Genomic DNA, 21,628 nt, shown 5'->3' with positions numbered 1-21,628 from the left:
AAATTTTCATCACTGTTTTGGAGACAAATTTTGCTCACAATTCTGTGTTTCCAGTGTGACTATAAATCTACAATGAAATTGATAAATATTTAAAACCTGAATCTTTCTGTGGTGAAGTACACTTGGTTGAATTGCCTGGAGAAGTAATATACTGCTTTTATGACAATACCCAAATTTCAAGAAGTTGAGAAACTTGACAATGTGTGCCTAGGGGAAAGTAAGATGGATACTGTCTTGGAAAATATTAACCAAAGGAAGTTTATTGAAATGTGTGCCTGATGATAATGTTACAAGTGTGATTACTTATAATCTCGAAGAAGTTTAGTGAAACTTTGTGCATAGTGGAACATAAATATATACAGTTTTTAGTGGAATTACCGAACTCCAAGAAGTTTAGTAAATTTTTTGCCTGGTGGAACATAACAATACATTGTTTTTAGCAACACTCAAAGTCCAAGAAGTTATAACTTTGTGCCTGGTGACGTATATATAAACCATACACTGTTTTAGCAAAATTATCAAAACTCCAGGAAATTAACAGAAACTTTACACCATGTTGGAATTCAAAATGGTTGATGTCAGACTCAAAGTAACCCTGAACCTTTGCAGACTGATAAATCCTTGATAAAAAAAACAAGGTGTAGTGTAACCACAAATTCCTTATTGACTAACAACCAGAGAAGAACATATTTACATATCAACATTACATTGGCTACCAAACTCATCAGTCAACATTTGATGGGAGGCAATTACTTCACCTTTACTCCTCATTCAGTGGTGTGAATCGGAACACATTGATTATATGTACATTGATACCTGGGTATTGTTTACTAATGTATATATGTTGTACAACTGATACTGTAAAAAAACAAACTGGACAACTTGTGTATTGTCTGTCACCATGTTGGCAGTATTGTAGTCCAAAATTATTTGAAGTATGTTGGTGGACTTTAATCAAACTGCCAGTCAAACCTGTGGAGTAGTTTATTGATTAGTGTGAAGACGGAAACTACCTATTTATGTGACTGTGTGTTCAAAGGTCTCGTCGTGGTTGTACTGATAAAGTACTTTGTACCTGTGTACATTGGGACAACAACATAGTCTTCAGAAAAACAACATAGTGTTCAGAACATTGTGATACAGTGGACACACCATTATAAACTATCAAGAAGTCATCCGACATCTCCATAAAGAATGAGTAACGAGAAACGTACCAGTATTTTGGCCACCATGGACCACACTGCTCCAACAACAATGCCACATTCAACATTATTTTGTCAACAATCAACAAAGCCACTGACTGGTGAAAGGTGTGCTAACAACAATATTGTCTCTGACAAGGGACCTATGTTTGCTGATGAATTGTCAGAACAAAGTCAAAAAGACACATCGTCGGAACTTAGCCATGATTTCTCAACGTTGCTAAAGAGAAGCATATTTCCTCCTTTGTCAAGCTCTGCTTGTAAGAAAATGGTGGACAAAAATGTAGAACAAGAAATAACAAATCAGTTTCCTGGTTGTGAGTTTGAAATATCGGATATGTTGGACGATAGTTTTATTAAGAAACAAGAAAGTCTAGAGCAGAATTTGATGTTTGTAAAGTCTGACACAGGTGTGACAAGGGAAGGGGCCAATAGTTCCGGAAATGCCAAGGATTCAATCAACTCAGAGAGTGAAGGAAGAACGACAGAGACCAGGACAGGATTTGGAAACAGACTTTCACGGTTCAGTAGCCTTGACTCAATTCACACTGACAGTTTGGACCAAAATGTGCCGTCTTTCACAGATTTTGAGAACAGATTATCACGGTTTGGTAGCTGTGAATCAATTTACACTGACAGAATTGTAGAAAAGGAACCAACCTTCAAGACATTTGACTTCGAACCAATCAAAGCAACAAAACCATTGTTTGCTGTCGGGTTCTTGAGTTCGAGAAAACGGAAAGTATCGACTGACAGTCGCATGGACCGGGAAATGTTGAAGGAGAAGATAGCATTCCCTGAACTGGATCTAGACTTCACTGACTACTTTGAAAGTAAACATGCATGTAGAATGGAAGCACTGCAGTCGTTCAATCAAATGAGAAGTATAGCAGTCCGTAGTCGAGTTGCAGAGCCAGTGTTTAGAGAACAGACTCTTGAACCTAGTAGTGAATCTCCTATTATGGACATAGACACAGTGGAGGTGTGTGGTGATGAACTGGAGGAAGGCTGTGTACCATGTGAAGAGATTACTATTACTGGTAAGGATACTAATACCAGTGTCCTCGGTGATGATAATGAGGATGATAAGACAGGCAGTGTTGCTGGTGACGATATTATGATGGAGGAGAAAGAGATAGCTACTGCTGTGTTTTTGACCAATGATGGGCTCTGCAATGATGATGATGCTGAGGAGGAAGATAGGGAGAAAGAGAAGGTAGATGAGACAGGCAGTGCTGCTAATGAGGATATTATGAAGGAAGAGAATGATGTAGATGTAGCTGCTGCTGCATATTTGACCAGTAGTGCAGTTTGCGATGATGACAAGAACAGTGGGACAGATGATGTTGCTGTTGATGATGTGGTGAGGAAGGAGAAAGAAATGGTTACTGCAGCAACTTTGACCAACAATTGCAGTCAGAATGATGATGGTGGTGATGGTGATGTTGCTGATGAGGATATTGTCACAGAGGATAATGGTGGGGTTTGTGATGATGATGAGGAAGAGAAGACAACCAATGATATACTTGATAAAGAAATTGTATTTTCTGATGAAGTTGGCAATCAAGAGACAGTCATTGTTGAAGTTTTAGATAATGGTGATGACAATAATATTGATAGTGTTGATGATCTTAACAAGAAGGTAGAGGAGATTAGCAATAGTGATGATGATGATGATGATAAGGAGGAGGAGGAGGAGGAGGAGGAAGAAGAGGATGACACCAATAAGACAGATGAAGGTGGTGGAGATAAAGACAGAGGAAATGATAGAGATGACACTGATGATAGTGGTGTTGGTGGTAATGGTAATGATGGAAGTGACAGTCGTATGAATGGTGATTCTTATCCAGAGGATAGTACTGACCGTGACACTGAGTATGACAGCAGAGACAATCCAAACCATAATGATAAGTCTAGTGACAATACTACAATGCCTGAAGACAGTCAGTCTGTCTATGTAACCACAGTGAGCCTAGAAGTAGAGGATCCACAAATCCAAATACAGGAACTACTTAGTACTACTAAAAATTCAGAAGTCTTTACATCCAACAATGTGGATGAGTTACAGTGCTCTGTGGAAGAACCATTGGGAAACAAGGTACAAGAGGTGAACAGTGATACACTTAGTACAGCAACAACTGCTAAGAGTATCTCCACACCTATGGACCATATTCAAAGTGAAGGTGACCAAGAGAAATATTCTTCAGACAGTGCAGTTATTCCTGACAAAGAAGTTATAGATTCAGCATTACATTACTCCTCAGAACACACAATACCAGATATATTAAACACTGATTCTGAGAACCCACAACTACAAGATGACACTACAGATGAAAAAATAAACCATACTGCAAACGTAGTTAGTGAGAATACAGTCATAGTTATATCTACAAGAGAACTGATATATCCAGAGTTATGTTTGTACTCAGAGAATGAAATACAGAGTGAATCGAATGCTATCTCTGAGAACACGAACCTACAGGGTGTTAGCTGCAACCAAACACAGAGTGAATCAAACACTAACTCTGATATCACAATCCTACAAGGTGATAGCTGCAACCAAACCATTGATAGCCCAGAAGCAGATGTATCCAGCGACAGTAAAAATGATGTAGCCGTCTATAAGTCTGAAGCTGTAATGTTTTTCAATGCACCAAATATGGAATTTTATAGTGTCACCTCTAGAGATGATGGTTGTCATCAAATTGTGTGTGAATCACAAGAAGTGGGTCCCAATTTTGAAAATGACGTCCAGATTGTTTTAAAACCAGAGGTGTCACAGAGTCTTTCTAGTACAGAAACTAAAGAGGATTCCAGTGACCAAACTGAAGATGACTCATTGAAAAATGGTCCCAACTTTAGGAGTGACGTTGAGGTTGTCTTAAAAACAGATGTACCACAGACTTTATCTCTTACAGAAACTGAAGAGGATACCAGTGGCCAAACTGAAGAAGACTCGCTAAACAATGGTCCCATTTTTAGAAATGATATTAAGCTTGTCATAAACACAGACACAAACCTGACACTTTGTGATGAAGACATTAAGATAAAGGATGGACCAAATACTGATATTGGTAGTAGTAGTGTTACCCATTCAGAAGATAGCACTATGCAAAGTCATGATGACTTGATGACAGGTGATGTTAACTTTGGTCATGACAGTGGAGAAGTTGCCAAAACTATGATGTATAGTGATGCTGATACAGAGACACAGAGTATCTCTGGCACAGATTCAGAGAGTTCAACCACATCAAGAGATGAAGATCGAAAGGACTTGATAAATAGTGTCCACGTTTGTGAGAATCCGGACAATAAAAACGGTAATGATTTACTCTTTATGGTCCAAAGTGACATCAAAGTATCGGACATAAATTGCAGTGAATTCACAGTCAATAAGATTGATGAGATGGCTAGAGAAGAAGATATTGATCATGTATCCATTAGAAAACAAAATGATCAAATGTTAAAACGGCAAGAAGAAAGCAAACCCCACTTGGGAGACCCAAGAGAAACTAGACTGAAAGAAAATGATGAAAGTAAATCACCAATGACAAAAGACAAATTTGAAAGTGGCAGTGATCAACAAGAAAATGATGACAGTTATTTATCCATTAGTCCACAAACTGAAGTGGTTCAGGATGGTTATGTGAATGAAAACAACTCTTTGAGTAAATCAGTTGAAATGATAGACAATGAACCACATGACATCAGAGATGAACACATCGACCAATGTGAGAATAATTTACAATCGGTTTACCAACATGACAGCTCAGAAGACATTAAACTAAATGACATCAACTCTCCTGAAGAAAACCATTCTGAAAATGACAAACCCATTGAGGAAGAAATGATTGTAAGATCTGATATCGACTACCAAAATTCTTCACCTGTTAAAGACCCTGAATTTGTGTTAGCTTCCAATGTTGCAGTCAGTCATGACATCACCTTGGAATATGAAGATGATGTTGTACTAGACATCGACACTCCAGAAGAAAACACAATTCAAAATGAAAAACCCATCGTGGAAGAAATAATGAGAAGATCTGAAGTTGACCACCAAAATTCTTTACCTGTAAAAGACCAACTTGACATTATGTTAGCTTCTGAAGATATTTCAGTCAATTTTGATATCATCTTAGAAAATGAAGATGGCATTGAATTAAGTAATGTCAACTCTACAGAAGAAAACTGCTCTGAAAAACCCATCACAGAAGAAATAATCGTAAGATCTGAAGTTGACCACCAAAAGACTTTACCTATTAAGGACCAACATGATGACGTTGACATTGTCTCGGAAGATGAAGATGGCACTGAATTAAATCATGTCAACTCTACAGATGAAAACCAATCTGAAAATGACAAACCCACCATGGAAGAAATAATTGTAAGATCTGAAATTGACCACCAATATTTTTCACCTGTTAGAGACCAACAAGAATTGGTGTTAGGTATTGATGATGTGAACATTGTTGTGGAAGGTGAAGATGGCACTGAATTAAATCATGTCAACTCAACAGAAGAAAATCGATCAGAAAATGAAAAACCAAAAATGGAAGAACTAATTGTAAGATCTGAAGTCGACTACCAAAATACTTCACCCATTTACGACCAACAAGAATTTGCATTAACTTCTGATGATATTTCAATCAACTGTGATGTTGTCTTAGAAAATGAAGATGGCATTGTAAATGACATCAACTCTACAGAAGAAAACCAATCTGAAAATGAAAAACCTATCGTTGATGAAGTAGTCGTAAGATCTGAAGTTGACCACCAAAATTCCTCACCTGCTAAAGACCAGCGTGACATGATGTTAGCTTCTGGTGATATTTCAATTAATTATGATGCTGTCTTAGAAAATGAAGATGGCACTGAATTAAATGACATCAATTTGATAGAAGGAAACCGATCTGAAAACAAAAAAACAATCGTTGATGAAGTAGTCGTAAGATCTGAAGTTGACCACCAAAATTCCTCGCCTGTTAAGAATCAGTATGAATTTGAGTTAGCTACTGTTGATGTTGGTGTCAATCATGACGTCATCTTAGAAGATAACTTTGAATTTATCAACCAATCTGACAAAAGTTTGAAAGATGACAACTGTCAAATAAGTGCACTTTTGGAAGGCCAAGATGAAACCAAAGTAGAAGATGCAGAGAATAGTGAAGTTCTCACCGATGATACAAATAACATCATGTGTGAAAACATCCCAAATAATTCATCACTTTGGGACAAAAATGAGACTAGCTTTGAAGACAAAGATAGCGATGAATTGGGCACTAGTATGACAAGTGACATCAGAGATGTCGACACTATGTTAGGACAAGTTGAACACATTGGTGACCATGAAGCACGCCCTCTAATCCTTGTTGACAACAACTCTGAAGAAGGGAACCATTTTGAAACCGAGAACCCCATTGTGGAAGAAATTATAAGATTGGAAGTCAACTATGACAATAACACTAGCTTTGGAGCCATAGATAGCAGTGAGTTACCAATTATCACAAGTGACATCAGAGATGACGATACTAGTAAAAATAAATTATCAACAGTACAAGCTGACTCAGCATTAGAACAGAGTGAACAAAACGATGACTGTGGAGTACACACTGTGGTCTTAAATGACTTCAGCAGGGAAGAAAACCATTTTGAAAATGAGAAACCCATTGTGGAAGAAGTTATAAGATCTGAAGTCAGCTATGAAAATAACACTAGCTTTGGAGATATAGATAGCAGTGAATTCCTAAATATCACAAGTGACATCAGAGATGGCGACACCAGTAAAAATAAATTACCAACAGTACAAGTTGACACTGGGTTAAGACAGCTTGAACAGATTGATGACAGTGAAGAACTTCCTCAGAATCTAACTAGCATAAACTCTAAAGAAGACAACCAATTTGAAAATGAGAAACCTGTTGTGGAAGAAGTTATCGTAAGATCTGAAGTAAACTACCAAGATAGTGTACCTGATGGTTACCAGTATGATTTGATGTTTACTGATGATGATATTACAGTCAGTAAAATCAAGTCTGAAGAAATAGATAGATGTGAAGTACCCATAAAGGAAGAAAACAACACCAAGTCAAAAGAATCAGACAGATCTGAAGTACCCGTATTAGAACAAAATAACACCATGTCAGGTATAGCGGAGGATAATGGAGTTGTAGAGAAACAAAGTGACATATTGGTATGGCCTGAAAATGTGAAACAAAATAATTCATTGGTGAAAAGTCCACATGGTGATAAGGCAGTTGAAAGTGATTCAGCCATTAGTCAACACAAGAGCACCGAGTCCAAAGAAACAGACAGTTTTGAAATACCAAGTATGGAACAAAATAACGTCCAGTCCAGAGATGAACAGCAAAATGATTCACTGTTTAAAAACAAGAGTGGTGGTAAGGCAGACAGGGAAGATCAAAGTGATTTATGTATTGGTCAGGAAAAGGACATGAAATCTGAAGAAAAATGTGATGTTGTATCCAATGATAAACAAAAGATGACCAGATCTGAAGATGACAACCAAAATAATTTACCTCTAAAAAGCGAAAATTGTGATAAGATAGAAGCCAGAGATTTATCTATTTGTCATCAAAATGAAGGAACAGATATAGCTGAGGTCCTCATGGAGGAACAAAGTGACAGGAGGTCTGAAGACTCCAACCAAGATAGTTCACTTCTTGTAAGCCAAAGTAATGCTAAGGTGGATGAAATAGATAATGATTTATCCGTTGGTCTAAAAAAGACCTCAGAATCTGAAGAAACAGATGTAGCTGAAGTCCTTACTGAGGAACAAAGTGACATGAGGTCTAAAGATACCAACCACAATAGTTCACTTCTTGTACGCCAAGATAATACTAAGGGGGATGAAAGAGATAATGATGGTTTATCTATAGGTCAACAAACAAACATAGAGTCTGGAGGAAGTGATATGGGTGAAGTCCAGACTGAGGAACAAAGTGATATTAAGTCTGAACATGAAAATAATTCTCTTCTGATATGCCAAACTGAGATTGATGAAAAACATAGCTGTGATTTATCTGTCGGTGAGCAAAAGAAAACAGAGTCTAATGGAAGCAATATGAATGAAGCCCCCACTGGAAAACAAAATGACATCAAGTCTGAAAACCAAAGTAATTCACTCGTGATAATCCAAAATAATGCTAAGGTTGATGAAAAAGATAGTTGTGATTTGTTCAATGGTCAACAAAGAAACATAATGTCTGAAGAAAGAGATATGGATGGAATATCTTCAGCTAACCAAAATAATATTTGCTTTGATGATGACAATATGAGTGATTCACTACTGAAAAGTCAATATTGTGATGAAGCAAAAGAAACTGTTGAAAGTGAATCTATTGGTCAACAAATGAACATTACGTCTGAAGAAACAAATATTGAGGAACAACATGATGATGAGTCTGAAGATGACAATGACAAAAATACAATCCTGAAAAGGGAAAATGATAATAAGACAGATGAAAGATGCAGAAATCAATTATCCATTGGTGACGGAAAGGACTCCGAGTGTGAAGCAGTATCAGTTGTATCTGTTCCTGTAGTGGGTGACCAGATTTCGGAAGACGGTTCTCTTAAAAATGAAAGCCATATTGAAAGCCATATGCCAGTATTAGAAAGTATGTTAGTTACAAATCAGCAGACGTTTCTTGTAGAATCAGACGTGGAGGTTGATGACACTTGCAAACTTAATCTTAATAGAGATAATGAGTTTGAGAACAAAACTGATACCGACTCTATACCAGAAGTAGGATATACACAACTGAAAGATAAAGCTGTGCTTTGTGTGGCGACAGAGATGAAAGATGATTTCACTTTGAAAGATGATCACACAGAAGACATTGAGTTGGGGAATAAAACTGGTCCTGAAATCTGTATGCCAGAGTCTAAAAGTAATCAGCTGAAAAATAAATTGACAACTGATAGTCCAGAAGACAATGAGTTTGAGGGTAAACGTGATATTAAAATCCATATGCCAGGGTCTGAAAATATCCTGGTGGAAGATAATTTATCAGTTGATTGTCCAAAAGACAGTGAATTTGAGAGTGAAACTGATCCAGAAATCAGTATGACAGTGTCTGAACGTAACACGGTAGAAGATAAATTGACATCTGATCATCCAAAATACAGTGAGTTTCAGAGTAAAACTGATTACAAAATTCATATGCCAATGTCTGAAAATATCCTGGTGGAAGAAAATGTAGCAATAGATCATCCAAAAGACCAGTTTGAAAGTAAAACTGGTAATGAAGTCTGTGTGCCAGTGTTAGATGATAACCAGGTGAAAAATAATTTCACAGCCGTTGTAGAGGCTGTTACTGAAGATAACCCAACTTGTGAAGATGGTCTTAACAACGATATCAAAGTTCAGAATGCAACAGATACTAGTCCTCTACCATCAAGTGATAACCAGATACAAATCGGTGCATTGTCTCAAGTAGATAGACACAAAGATCCTAACCAAGATAGTGATATTAGAAATGAAAATGATAGTGACAACGCTATCTTGGGAACTTCCCAGCTGAAAAGTAATTTGATGTATGAAGTTGAAGTTGATTTTATGGTCTCTGAATGTGTTGAAGATTTGCTTGTTTTGAAAGATGAAGTAGTTTGCATAGAAGATGTGAACAGTGAGACAGACTTTGGAAATAAATGTGATAAAGTTGATTCTGTCCCCATATTTGGAAATATCCAAGTGGAAAAAAGGATAACAGATTCAATAGTGGAAAGTGATCCAACTTTGAAAGATGGGCTACAAGGAGATACTACATGTAGTAAGTTGCAAAATGGAACTGAGCCAATATTGAGAAAAAGGCAACATAAAAATAGTGAAGAGGATTCGGGGATGAAAGATGAACTGACTTGTAAAGACAATGTTGAAATAAATAAGTTGCAAAGTGGAACTGAGCCAATATTGAGAAAAAGACAACGTAAAAATAGTGAAGGTGATTCAGATATGAAAGATGAACCAACTTGTATAAGTTGTAAAGACAATGTTGAAAGTGATGAGTTACAGAATAAAACTGATCCAATATTGAGAAAAATTCAACTGAAAGATAACGCAGTAGAGCCACTGGTGTGCGCTGACCCAACTTTTGAAGATGATGATGAAAGAGGGAATTTGCAAAATGGAACTGATCCAACATTGCAAAAGAGCAAGGTGAAAAGTAATGATGAAAATGAGTCACGTCTAAATTTTACGGACGGTTTTGAAAAAGTTAAGTCACAAAATGGAACTGATAAAGATGACACATCATCAGAGAATAACCAACTACTAAATGATAATCCAACATCAGGAGAGAATAAAGATGAAGACCGCCCTCACAGTTTGGATAAAGATATTCGAGAAACTATGCAATTCTTGACTTATGAAGTTGAATCTGTGGTTTCTGAATGTGTGGAAGATATGCCTAAAATGAGAAAGCCACAATACAATGTAAATGTACAAAACAAAGGATACGATACGTTAGAAGAGTTGGTTCCGATACAGTGTGAATTCATGTTTCCACAAGTAGCTGTCACCATTGAACAAAGATCATGTAGTAATAATCCAAACAAGAAGAAACAAATGTCCGAATTTGATCAACGGATGGAGGAGATTTTAAAGGAATATGATGATATTGAATGGTTTGATGCAGTCTCTGATCTTGAGACACCTATCTGAAAAAGCAGTATGAATGTGGAGGTTGGGGGGGTTGTTTTCTCAACTCTGTTAAGGGGTGATCAAACAATGGATAATATTTCAGAGGAATATGATGGTACTGAATGCTCTTGAGACTATGGTCTGAAAAGCATCTTATTCACAGAGAGACTTTGATCTGAAAAGCCCCTGATCCATATGGGGGAGACAGTAGTTTGAAAAGCTTCCGATCCATATTGGGAGGGGAGACACTAGTCTAAAAAGCCTCTTATCTGTATGGGAAGGGGGAGGGGCGACACTAGTCTGAAAAGTCTCTTATCCATATGGGGAGGCAGTAGTTTGACAAGCCTCTGATCCACATGGGGAGGGGAGACACTAGTCTGAAAAGCCTCTTACATGTATCCGTATGGGGAGGGGGAGGGGAGACACTAGTCTGAAAAGTCTCTTATCCATATGGGGAGGCAGTAGTTTGACAAGCCTCTGATCCACATGGGGAGGGGAGACACTAGTCTGAAAAGCCTCTTACATGTATCCGTATGGGGAGGGGGAGGGGAGACACTAGTCTGAAAAGTCTCTTATCCATATGGGGAGGCAGTAGTTTGACAAGCCTCTGATCCACATGGGGGAGGGGGTGCACTGGTCTGAAAAGCTTGTCTCTGAGCTGGTAATTAGTAAAAATAAGTAGTGACTAAAATACCTTCTTGTACATAAACATAATGTACCAGTCTGGTAATTAGTGAAAATTAGTCTTTGAGAACTAGCTGAAGACTAAAATTGGAAACTTTTCTAGGAATGAAAATATGTAGATTTTAATGTATGTGATATTGTGTTTTTTTGCATTCTAGATTATCTTATCTACCCACATGTATAGAATTTGATAAATTTACATAGAGTATCACTTCTTATTTTTGTGTGAAGTTTACAAATAATGTATATATAATATTTCTGAATTCAGTTCGATGACTGGTTTCACAAACTCGGTGGTATTGTAAATATCACTGTCATAGTACTTTACTATAGCTGTGTTTGTTTTATATGCAGTCTAGTAACTATACATACGGGTTCATTTTCTTTAATTTCTCTCCACTGTACCGTATAGTCAAATTAACAAATTTTACCAAAAAAATCTAGCTAAATATCCCCTGCTAAGGAAGGGTGAATAGCGCATGTCAGTAGTAATCCATCACACAGTGACAGGCAGTTAATTGTAATGGTTACTTTGTTCAGTTTACTACAAACTCAATCTCCAGTTTGAAAGTAAGTCACGTGAGAATGTGCTGACGTCATCACATTTTTACATTTATCTATAGCTATGGTCCAACAGACTAGTAATGGCAGTGGTGAAAATGAAATGTTATGCTAGCGAAAGCCATTTGACTACGGTATATGTAGAGAGAGCGCTAGATCATAGAAAACGAGCCCACATGTATAGTTTTTTTTCTAGATTATTTTATATGTGATATTGTGTTCATTGCATTTGCTGTGTTTTTGTTAAGGTCTGGGTACCCCGATAACTGGAGTACACTCTGATAAAATTTGCAATGTGTCCATACCATGTACCATAATTATGGTTGGGGGAACTGAGGTAGCTTGTACCTGCTTACCACTGTTAACAAAACACTGATTTATGACTTGGTTTTCTTGAGTCTACGCATATCAATTTATAAATGTAAAGATGACAATTGTGAACTTTGTGAAATTTAGTTAAAGTGACATATTATATGTGTGTTGTCCACAGCTGTAATATGACAGTTGAAAGTTACTCATTTGATTAATATATATATATACATATATCTTGGAAAACTATAAACAGAATATTACTGTGTTTAGAAATCAGAATACGGAGTTTACTATATATTGGCTTGTGGTTGGATAACGTTGACCTTTGTTCATGTGTGTGCGTGTGTGTGTGTGCGTGCGTGCGTGCGTGTGTGCGTGCGTGCGTTCATGCATACGTGTGTGCATGCATGCGTACATGTGTGTATTTGTGCTTGCATGTCTGTACAATGTGTTTGCATGCATGTGTGCTGTCATAGGTGTGTTCATAGGTGTGTGTTTGTGTGTATATGTACATGCATGCATGTTTTTGAGTGAGTGTCTCATTCACTGAAACTACAAAATCTGAAATCTTTTCATCTAAAAAAAAAATCTCAAGAAAACATCTATAGAGTAACTGTTCTCCATAACTAACAACAAAGACTGACCTTAGAAAACAGGTGCAGTACTTCCCAGATATATTATTGTGAATATGAAAGGTTACTTAGATTGAAACCATCACCAGTTATATGGATATATTGATTAGCTGTCTGACACACTGTCTGCCAGTAAACTACTGTATGCATTGACAGTCATCTGTTTATACATAGACAACATCTCCCATATTATACCATACACAAGCCAAGTTATTGTCTTTGAACAGAAAATATGGATTATATACCCTGGTTGTTCTACGTCTTAACAATGTGTGTCTACATTATTTGTTCTGTGGGGCTCAAAATATGCATCAAAACTTTCAGAATTGTCATTCCCACTACACTGTGTCTCAGTTCTCTTTACAATACTCAAAAAGGAATAAAAATGGATAAAAAGACAATAAAGAACAATTTACGTGGTTAAAATGAAAAACAGAATATTACAAAGTAAACAAGTCTGAAATGACAACAAAAACGTGAAATTACGTCCCTAAAATTGTGTAGTTTTCGTTGCATGAAAATCACACACGGTAATATTGGTTAAAAAAGGTGAGTTTTGAGATTACGTTGAAAGATTCAATTGTACTCTCCAAGCGAATGTTAAAAGGAAGCTGGTTCCACAGAATTGGAGCCGTAATTAAAAGTGTATAGAAACCATCATTGTTTGTGGTACTAGTTGAATATATATTACTGTACAGGCAATGTGTGAGATGTGATGGAAATAATAGCGTCATTGGTGAAAATATTGATTTTGTTACCAGGTGCTGGATGCAAAGATAAAAATCGAACTCGAAGACAAAGTTATGTATAATGATGGGAAAACATCAGGTGATGATAGGGAATCAATGTGGTTGACATAGCAACAGATGAGGATGAGATGTGCAGATAATTTGGTTGCTAGGAGTAGAGATTTAAATATAGGCTACAGAAAATGTCTTGCATGACACTGATGATGTCAGAGACATAGCTGTTTTATGCAAATGTGATAGATTGGAACTCAGAGATATGAACTCAGTTTCAAGATCTGGAATTTTGTAGAAATCGTCACATGATTATATATTTCTCTCTCCAAAATTTCTACATTAAAGGAATGAAAACCTGGTTCCTGGTTGGGGCCAAAATATTTGGTTTTTGATTTTGGCCAAGAAATCTAGTCAGTCAGTTGGTTGGGCCAATAAACCTGGTCTATGGCCGGGGTCAAACCACGTCATTTGTGGTTGGGCCAAAAAGTCTTGTCTGTGGTTTGCATAAAAAAATCTGGTTTGTGATGGACCCAAAAAGCATGGTGATTGGTTTGGGCCAAAAAATCTGGTTTGTGCAATGGTTAGGGTCAATGAAAGTGTAACACCTTAGAATGGAAATTTACATATTTTACAGGTTATTTTCTTACAAGTCTGGTAACCAAGGGCTCCGTGTCCCTGTTACCTTGTTCAGAGAAGACGGAAATTTTCAAAGTAATTCAGTGTCCCTATTACCATGTTGTGTAGAGACAACACAGCAATGTTACCTGTTAACTTGTTCAGCGAGGACACAAATTACAAGAGGGTTCACTGCTCCATTTACCTTGTTCGGAGAGAACACAAAATTATCAAGATTGCTGAGCACCTCGGTTACGTTACCCAGATGAAAATGATTTTCTGAAATATTCATTCGCAATACACTAATAACACAGACATGTTATCCATTGATGAAAAACATGCAGTATTTATAAATAATATTGATCCAAATTCTACAAATATTGTACAAGTGAATGACTTGACATTTTCAGTAATACTAAGGAACAAAGTCCATCCAGGGGTCGAGTTTATTACTCTTTGGTACACTCCTGTACTATGTATATTTTAATGATGAAACCAGTATGTCAGACGGTGTTGACACAAATCCACGCTGTCGAGTAAACACTTCTCACAGACAGGAACGTCTACAGGTGAATAACATCGTGGCTTAGACGCAGCCAGTGAGGTGTGTGTGATATGCACGGGATGGACGTACTTTCTAGCAGGAAATCACTTTTATTGGATATTGTAACGGATCTATATACAGGTATATGTACATGTGAACATTCAGATGATATGACTTGAACTTTTGGATTTTGGATTTTGAGTTTGTTTATCGGAGATGCAAATCAGAAAATTTCATGTCCCATCTGATCAACTGTATGTACACAGAGTTGTAGCTGAGAGACTGGCCTTAGTGTTACTATGTAGAGAGCTTTTTTGAGGTAGGACACCAAGACAAGTCTCTGGTTTGAACTCTTGGATTCACATTTTAATTATCATCGATACAACTCAGATAGTTTCATGCCTCCAGTCAGGAATGTAGCTAATTTTAAAAAGTAGAAGGGAAAAGTAGGTTGTAATACCGATGAGGGAGACCCAGAAATCTGCCTGGTAGTGGATGTACAGTGATTGAAATAATGAATTTGTAATCTCAAATTCCTGAAAAAGTAGCATACAAGATATTGCGGAGTAGTATTGGCTACCTACCGTTATCTACACACATGCCGATATCAGGTACTGAGGTAGTATTTCACTCAGGTTTGGTAACAGAAAGAAGGAAATTAGGGCAGTTTTCCAAAGAATCTACCATAATTTACGAAACCCTGGTAACGTGACTAGTAAACGTGGGTAGATTTTATCTACTTACATGTCCTTAGCAAAAAACACTAGTAGTGAAACCTGGTAAAATGACAGGTGAATTCAGATAGATTTTACCTACTTCGTACTGCTCTTAGCAAAAAAAACTGGTGGTGGTATGTGTGTGTGTGTGGGGGGGGGGGGGGGGGGGGGGACATAGTAAAATGACTGGTAAACTCAGGTAAATTTTACCAGAGCTCTAGATTTCACCTACTTACTGCCATTAGCGAAAAAAAAAAACATATCTGGGACAAACATTATCAGTTGATAAGGAGGAGTTTCTGATAAGAAGGAGTTTCTGGTACAAGTATATTTGCCAATGAGTATTTGAAGTTAGCAATTTGGATTTAAATTGCTTTTCAGAGATTCAAATCAGTACACTGTATAAATAAGTATTATATCTGATAATCTGGGTCATTTACAGGTATAATCTACACACTATAAACAATCAATTATTTGAACACTGTATAATTGATTTTGATTATCACAGATACATATCAGAGAGATTTATATCTGTAGTATCTGGGATACATATTATCATTTCTGGTTTCATAATTAATATTATTTATTACATACATTGATGATATCAACTCTTTTGTGGTTATTAAAAGCATCAAAATAGTTACAAATTTTCATATACTTTGATATCCATGTCACCGATATGTAAACTGATATATCTGTTGTCATTTGTGTATAAATCACTAGCTAAACTTTCAGTCTGGGTTTAATATATACATTATGATTTCAGATAAGAATGGTTTTGATAGAGTGCGGATGTACAGAACCTAACAGACCATAGATAAATAAGTGATTTGTCGCAAATTTCAATCAAGAATGTTTCACAATTATATTCAAAATATATGACACGTTCATTCTTTCTTCCGTTTGTTCATTCGTTCGTTCATTCATTGTTTTGTTCGTTCATTCATTCAATGCCAATTTCAAAGGAGGTGTATACATCATAACGGTAACAAAATATAACAATATAGATAAAACCAAATTGGCAATTTTGGAATAAAAAAAATAGCTTTTCACTTGTTAAGTTTGGCTATACATTAAATAGTACATAAATCATGCATAGGCAACAATAAGGGCTAAAAATGAACTGAAGGTAATACCACAATCAAAATAGAAGATAAACAGTGTAAAGAACTGACAATATCAGAATTTACTAATTTATCCCATCTAAGGCCATAAAAAGAGCATGTAAAGTGTCAAAAAAATGTGTATTTACTAATTTGCAACAACAAAAAAATAGGAAAAAAAAAATTCGATATCAGGAGAACAAGCAGCTGAAATCTACCCTACATGCCAAGACTGCTTAAATACAAAGCCTAAACTGCTTCAAAGAAAAAGGAAGTTTTACAAGAGATAAATATGATAGAACAGAGTATGTTAAGTGTCAAAAAAATGTGTATTTACTAATTTGCAAAAAAAATAAATAAATAAATAAAAAATAGGAAAAAAAAAAATTCACGTCGTCGCACCATTTTAGAAGTTTACCCTGACCAGAACCACGTATTTTTTTTTTTTGCCTAATAATGCTTTCTGTGTACATACAAATGTATATACCTTAGTCTGTAAGATATAGACATCCGTGCGTGATAGGGCTGAATAACATCATGTATCTTACAAGTTACAGTCTAGTTTACCTTAGCTACTGATTATGTGAGCTCTTCATCTCAAATTTCTGGAAAATCTGGGTTATCAAAGATTCAAATCAAATTCATATCTCTTCAATATATAGAATATGTTTAGTGATCATGTTAGATTTATGCATCAAAAATTTAATTTTATACTCTGGGACTATAGAAATTTTGATTTGTATAAAGAAAATTCCACTGCGGATACTGGAACATTTTGTTATCTGAGTTTAGAGGTATTTGTTTATCTATTATCAGTAATAGAGAGTTTATGGTATAAGTAGAAAACAATGGACTGACTGTATGTGTATGTGTATGTACGCTGTTACATTCCAACTAAAGGGGTTAGGGTTATGTCAGGCTAGGGCAAGTACTAGCAAATCAGAGAGACTATAGAATTTCAATTAGGTGGCATGGTGTTTTCTACTACCAAATCAGAGAGACTATAGAGTTTCAATTAGGTGGCATGGTGTTTTCTACTACCAAATCAGAGTGACTATAGAATTTCAATTAGGTGGCATGATGTTTTCTACTACCAAATCAGAGTGACTATAGAGTTTCAATTAGGTGGCATGGTGTTTTCTACTACCAAACCAGAGTGACTATAGAAATTCAATTAGGCATGACAGTGTGTTTGACTACGAAACTAGAGTGACTATAGAATTTCAATTAGGTGGGATGGTGTTTTCTACTACCAAACTAGAGTGACTATAGAGTTTCAATTAGGCAGCATGGTGTTTTCTACTACCAAACTAGAGTGACTATAGAATTTCAATTAGGTGGGATGGTGTTTTCTACTACCAAACTAGAGTGACTATAGAATTTCAATTAGGCAGGACAGTGTGTTTGACTACGAAACTAGAGTGACTATAGAATTTCAATTAGGTGGGATGGTGTTTTCTACTACCAAACTAGAGTGACTATAGAATTTCAATTAGGTGGGATGGTGTTTTCTACTACCAAACTAGAGTGACTATAGAATTTCAATTAAGTGGCAAAATGTTTTTTACATCTCATATACCATTTTGTGTTATGAATTACAGAAAGTACAAGCACTGATAGTGCGCACACACATGAAATATTAAATTTCATCACACTGTGAGCACAAATATTAAATAAACAGTTTTGTGTTTGAATCTTCCTTGTTTCATCTGACAATGACATCTGAAATTTGTTACGAATTACAGAAAGTACAAACATTGACAGCACTCACACACATGAAATATTACTTTTATCTCACTGTGAACAAAAATAAACAGTTTTGTGTTTGAATCTTAATTCTTGTTTCATCTGACAGTAATGTTGATTTGTGTTCACTGAGGTAAAATTAAAATGTGTGTATTGGTGAAAATTTAGTACTCACAATGTGTGTTTGCATTTATTTGTTTTTGTAATATAGCCATGTGTGTGGCGTTATTGTAAAAACCTTGAGGCATACATCAATAAAAAAAAAAGGAAAAACTTGTACCAGCCATAAAAATTGTCATGGAGAAATTTGTGTCTTTCTAACTAACATTCATAACTATATACAATATACCTGGAAATTTTGGCTAAAAGCTCATTTCATTTTATTTCACTGCAAAAAAAAAATGCAAAAATAAGTAATGACTAAAATGCTTCTTTTGTACATACACAGTACACCAGACTTAGTAATTCATAAAAATTAATTGAGATCTAAAAGTTTAATCTGTAAAATTGCAGAATTTTCCAGGCTTTACAGTATTAGACTTGGTAATTCTTTTGAAAGTTACTAGTAATGAGATTCCAGTGTATCAAGTAAACTAATTTAGTGCATATATGTATACTTTTATTTCTTTGTGAGATAGTAATTATGTGTGTACAGTTATTTTCAAATATCTTAATTGCAAGAGTGAAAAAAAGGGTAAAATATTCAACCAGCTATAAAATTGCCTTTGGGGATTTAGGTGTCATTTTAACTGTGCATGCGTGCATACATTTCATAGACTTAACCCAGCTCAGCTTGTGCAGTCACCATTCCAGTATTTCAACCACCAATTAGCCAACTCGTTAATTTACTAAGTCTTAAAAAAAAAAAGAACAGAGAAATTACTTGTATCCTGTGTTATATATTTAATCTGTTTATTTTGAATAATATCACTGACATTTTCAGATTACCTCAAGAGAGAAAAAAAATCAATTTTAACCAATCGATACCACACTTGTGTTTCAGGAAAACAAGTTACATAAGAAACGAGACTCTAAATTTAGAATGCCCGAGTTGTCCGAGGCATCTGAAACAGAGAGTGCCAAGGAAGGAGAAAGTGGAGAATCAGACACATCACTAGGAGAACAAACGGAGATCAAGGCAGAGAGTGAAAGTGAAGCACCACAGTCACCTATTACGCCAAGTCTACCTGACAGTATGCTGGATATACTAGGACTGAAGAGGAAGATTGAGAAGAGGTAGGACTTAGTGGAGTGGGGTGTGTGTGTGTGTGTGTGTGTGTGTGTGTGTGTGTGTGTGTGTGGGTGTGGGTGTGGGTGTGAGTTGTGTGTGTTTGTGTGGGGGGGGGTATGGTGATGGATGGTGTATCGGAGTGGTGTGTGTGTGTGTGTGTGTGTGTGTGTGTGTGTGTGTGTGTGTGTGTGTGTGTGTGTGTGTGTGTGTGTGTGTGTGTGTGTGTGTGTGTGTGTGTGTGTGTGTGTGTGTGTGTGTATGGTATGGTGATGGATGGTGTATTGGAATGGTGTGTGAATTGAATGATTGGATGGATGGATGGGTGGGTGGGTGGGTGGATGGATGGATGGATGGATGGACTGAGATAAGACCAGCAGTCATAATGAAGTTATCTCAGTACATGGAATTTGGTTAGGAGTAAATTTACTGACACACCATACTACAGGTGTTATTATTAGTATCCATTATTATTTATTCACCAAAAAAAAATGTGTTACACTTACGTCTCAGTACAAAGTACAACAAACTTAAAACAAGAAATGCTACAAAAACACAGACAAAGGTGCCAAAAACAGTGTGCCCTCTAATGATAGTCAAATTTTGTTGTGTGTCAAAATGAGAAAAACTGGCATTTTTTGTAAAGTCATCATATAGTAAGAAATAGGGAACATCAAATTGTGGTGTATCACTACAAATTGTGTGCATCAGTAGCACGTCAAATTGTCTGAATATGTGTAATGAAATTCAGAGACTGTGCTCTTTTGATAGACTCGACTGAATTTCAAAAACCTACATTGTCATGATTAGTGTATATCAAAGCCAATTATCAGTCATATGTGAAAAGTTCCCCTGCTGAGAACGATGACTGTCCACAAGAGCGTTTATTTCACACGTTGATAAAACGTCCTGTGTTCTTTTGTGAACTTACCAAGTTGTTGTGAAGCCAAGACCTACAAACAACAAAAGGATATAACAATAGAGCAAGGATAGTCCTGGTTTGTTTGAAACTAGGTGAACTCAGATTTATTTCACTTGAACGATCTCTGGATCAAGTTACTGTGTTGTGTCTGATTTTTACGTCTTTCTTACCTTCGTATTACGTCTAAAACGTTCAAATATGTTTAGTGAATATATGATATGTAGGAATCAACAGAACGGGTGAGTAAAAAAATGTTGTTTTTTTTTCCAAAATTGCACCTGCAAATATTTTCTAACCTTGGTATTACATGTAATATACAACTTCATTGTGCTAGAATGTACAATATGCAGAAATCAACAAAATGGGTGAGTTAAAAAAAAATTATTTTTGAAATGAAATTGCACATCTAATACATACAACTTTGTTGAGTTAGAATGTATAATATGCAGAAATCAACAAAATGGGTGAGTAAAAAATGTATTTTTAAAAACAAATCGAGCATACAAAAATTGTGTTTCCTTCATAATATGGCTGATACGTACAATTATATTCTAGATATCAACAGAACGGGTGAGTAAAAAAAATGTACTTCTAAAATTAAAAATTTTTCTGGTATACATTTGTGCTACCTTCGTGTTACATACAAGGATATAGAGTTATGTTTGATGAATGTCTGTAATGTGGAAACCAAATAAACATTGCTGAAAAACAAAATGCAAAAATAAGTAGTGTCTAAAATGTATTCTAAATCTTGTACATAAACACAATGTACCAATTTGATAATTAGTAAAAATTAGTCTTTGAGAACTAGCTGAAGACTAAAATTGTAAAATTTTGTCGTAATGAAAATATTCTAGGTGTACAGTGTTTTCTAAAAAAGTAAGATTCAATTTTTGGTTTATCGATACAGATGTAGTAAACATGATATGTAACGTGTAGCTTTCAGAAGCCGTGACGAT

The 21,628-nt window shown here is 35.9% G+C and overlaps 2 protein-coding genes across 2 annotated transcripts in view; one reads left to right on the top strand and one right to left on the bottom strand.

Moving 5' to 3' along the window:
• Positions 1-21,628, bottom strand: part of LOC144452852 (large ribosomal subunit protein uL1-like) — a 418,633-nt gene that overhangs the window by 169,590 nt on the left and 227,415 nt on the right. The window lies entirely within an intron of this gene.
• The window catches only part of LOC144452794 (uncharacterized), a 106,039-nt gene that overhangs the window by 43,944 nt on the left and 40,467 nt on the right, over positions 1-21,628 (top strand). The window contains exon 10 of the mRNA XM_078143950.1: positions 19,523-19,755. Coding sequence (XP_078000076.1) covers positions 19,523-19,755 — 233 coding nt within the window. The remainder of the gene's footprint in view (positions 1-19,522; positions 19,756-21,628) is intronic.

Source organism: Glandiceps talaboti, chromosome 23 (genome assembly GCF_964340395.1).
Source record: "Glandiceps talaboti chromosome 23, keGlaTala1.1, whole genome shotgun sequence".
Taxonomy (NCBI): Eukaryota; Metazoa; Hemichordata; class Enteropneusta; family Spengelidae; genus Glandiceps; species Glandiceps talaboti.
The sequence above is the reverse complement of the archived record's forward strand: the minus strand, read 5'-3'. Positions and strand labels throughout refer to the sequence as shown.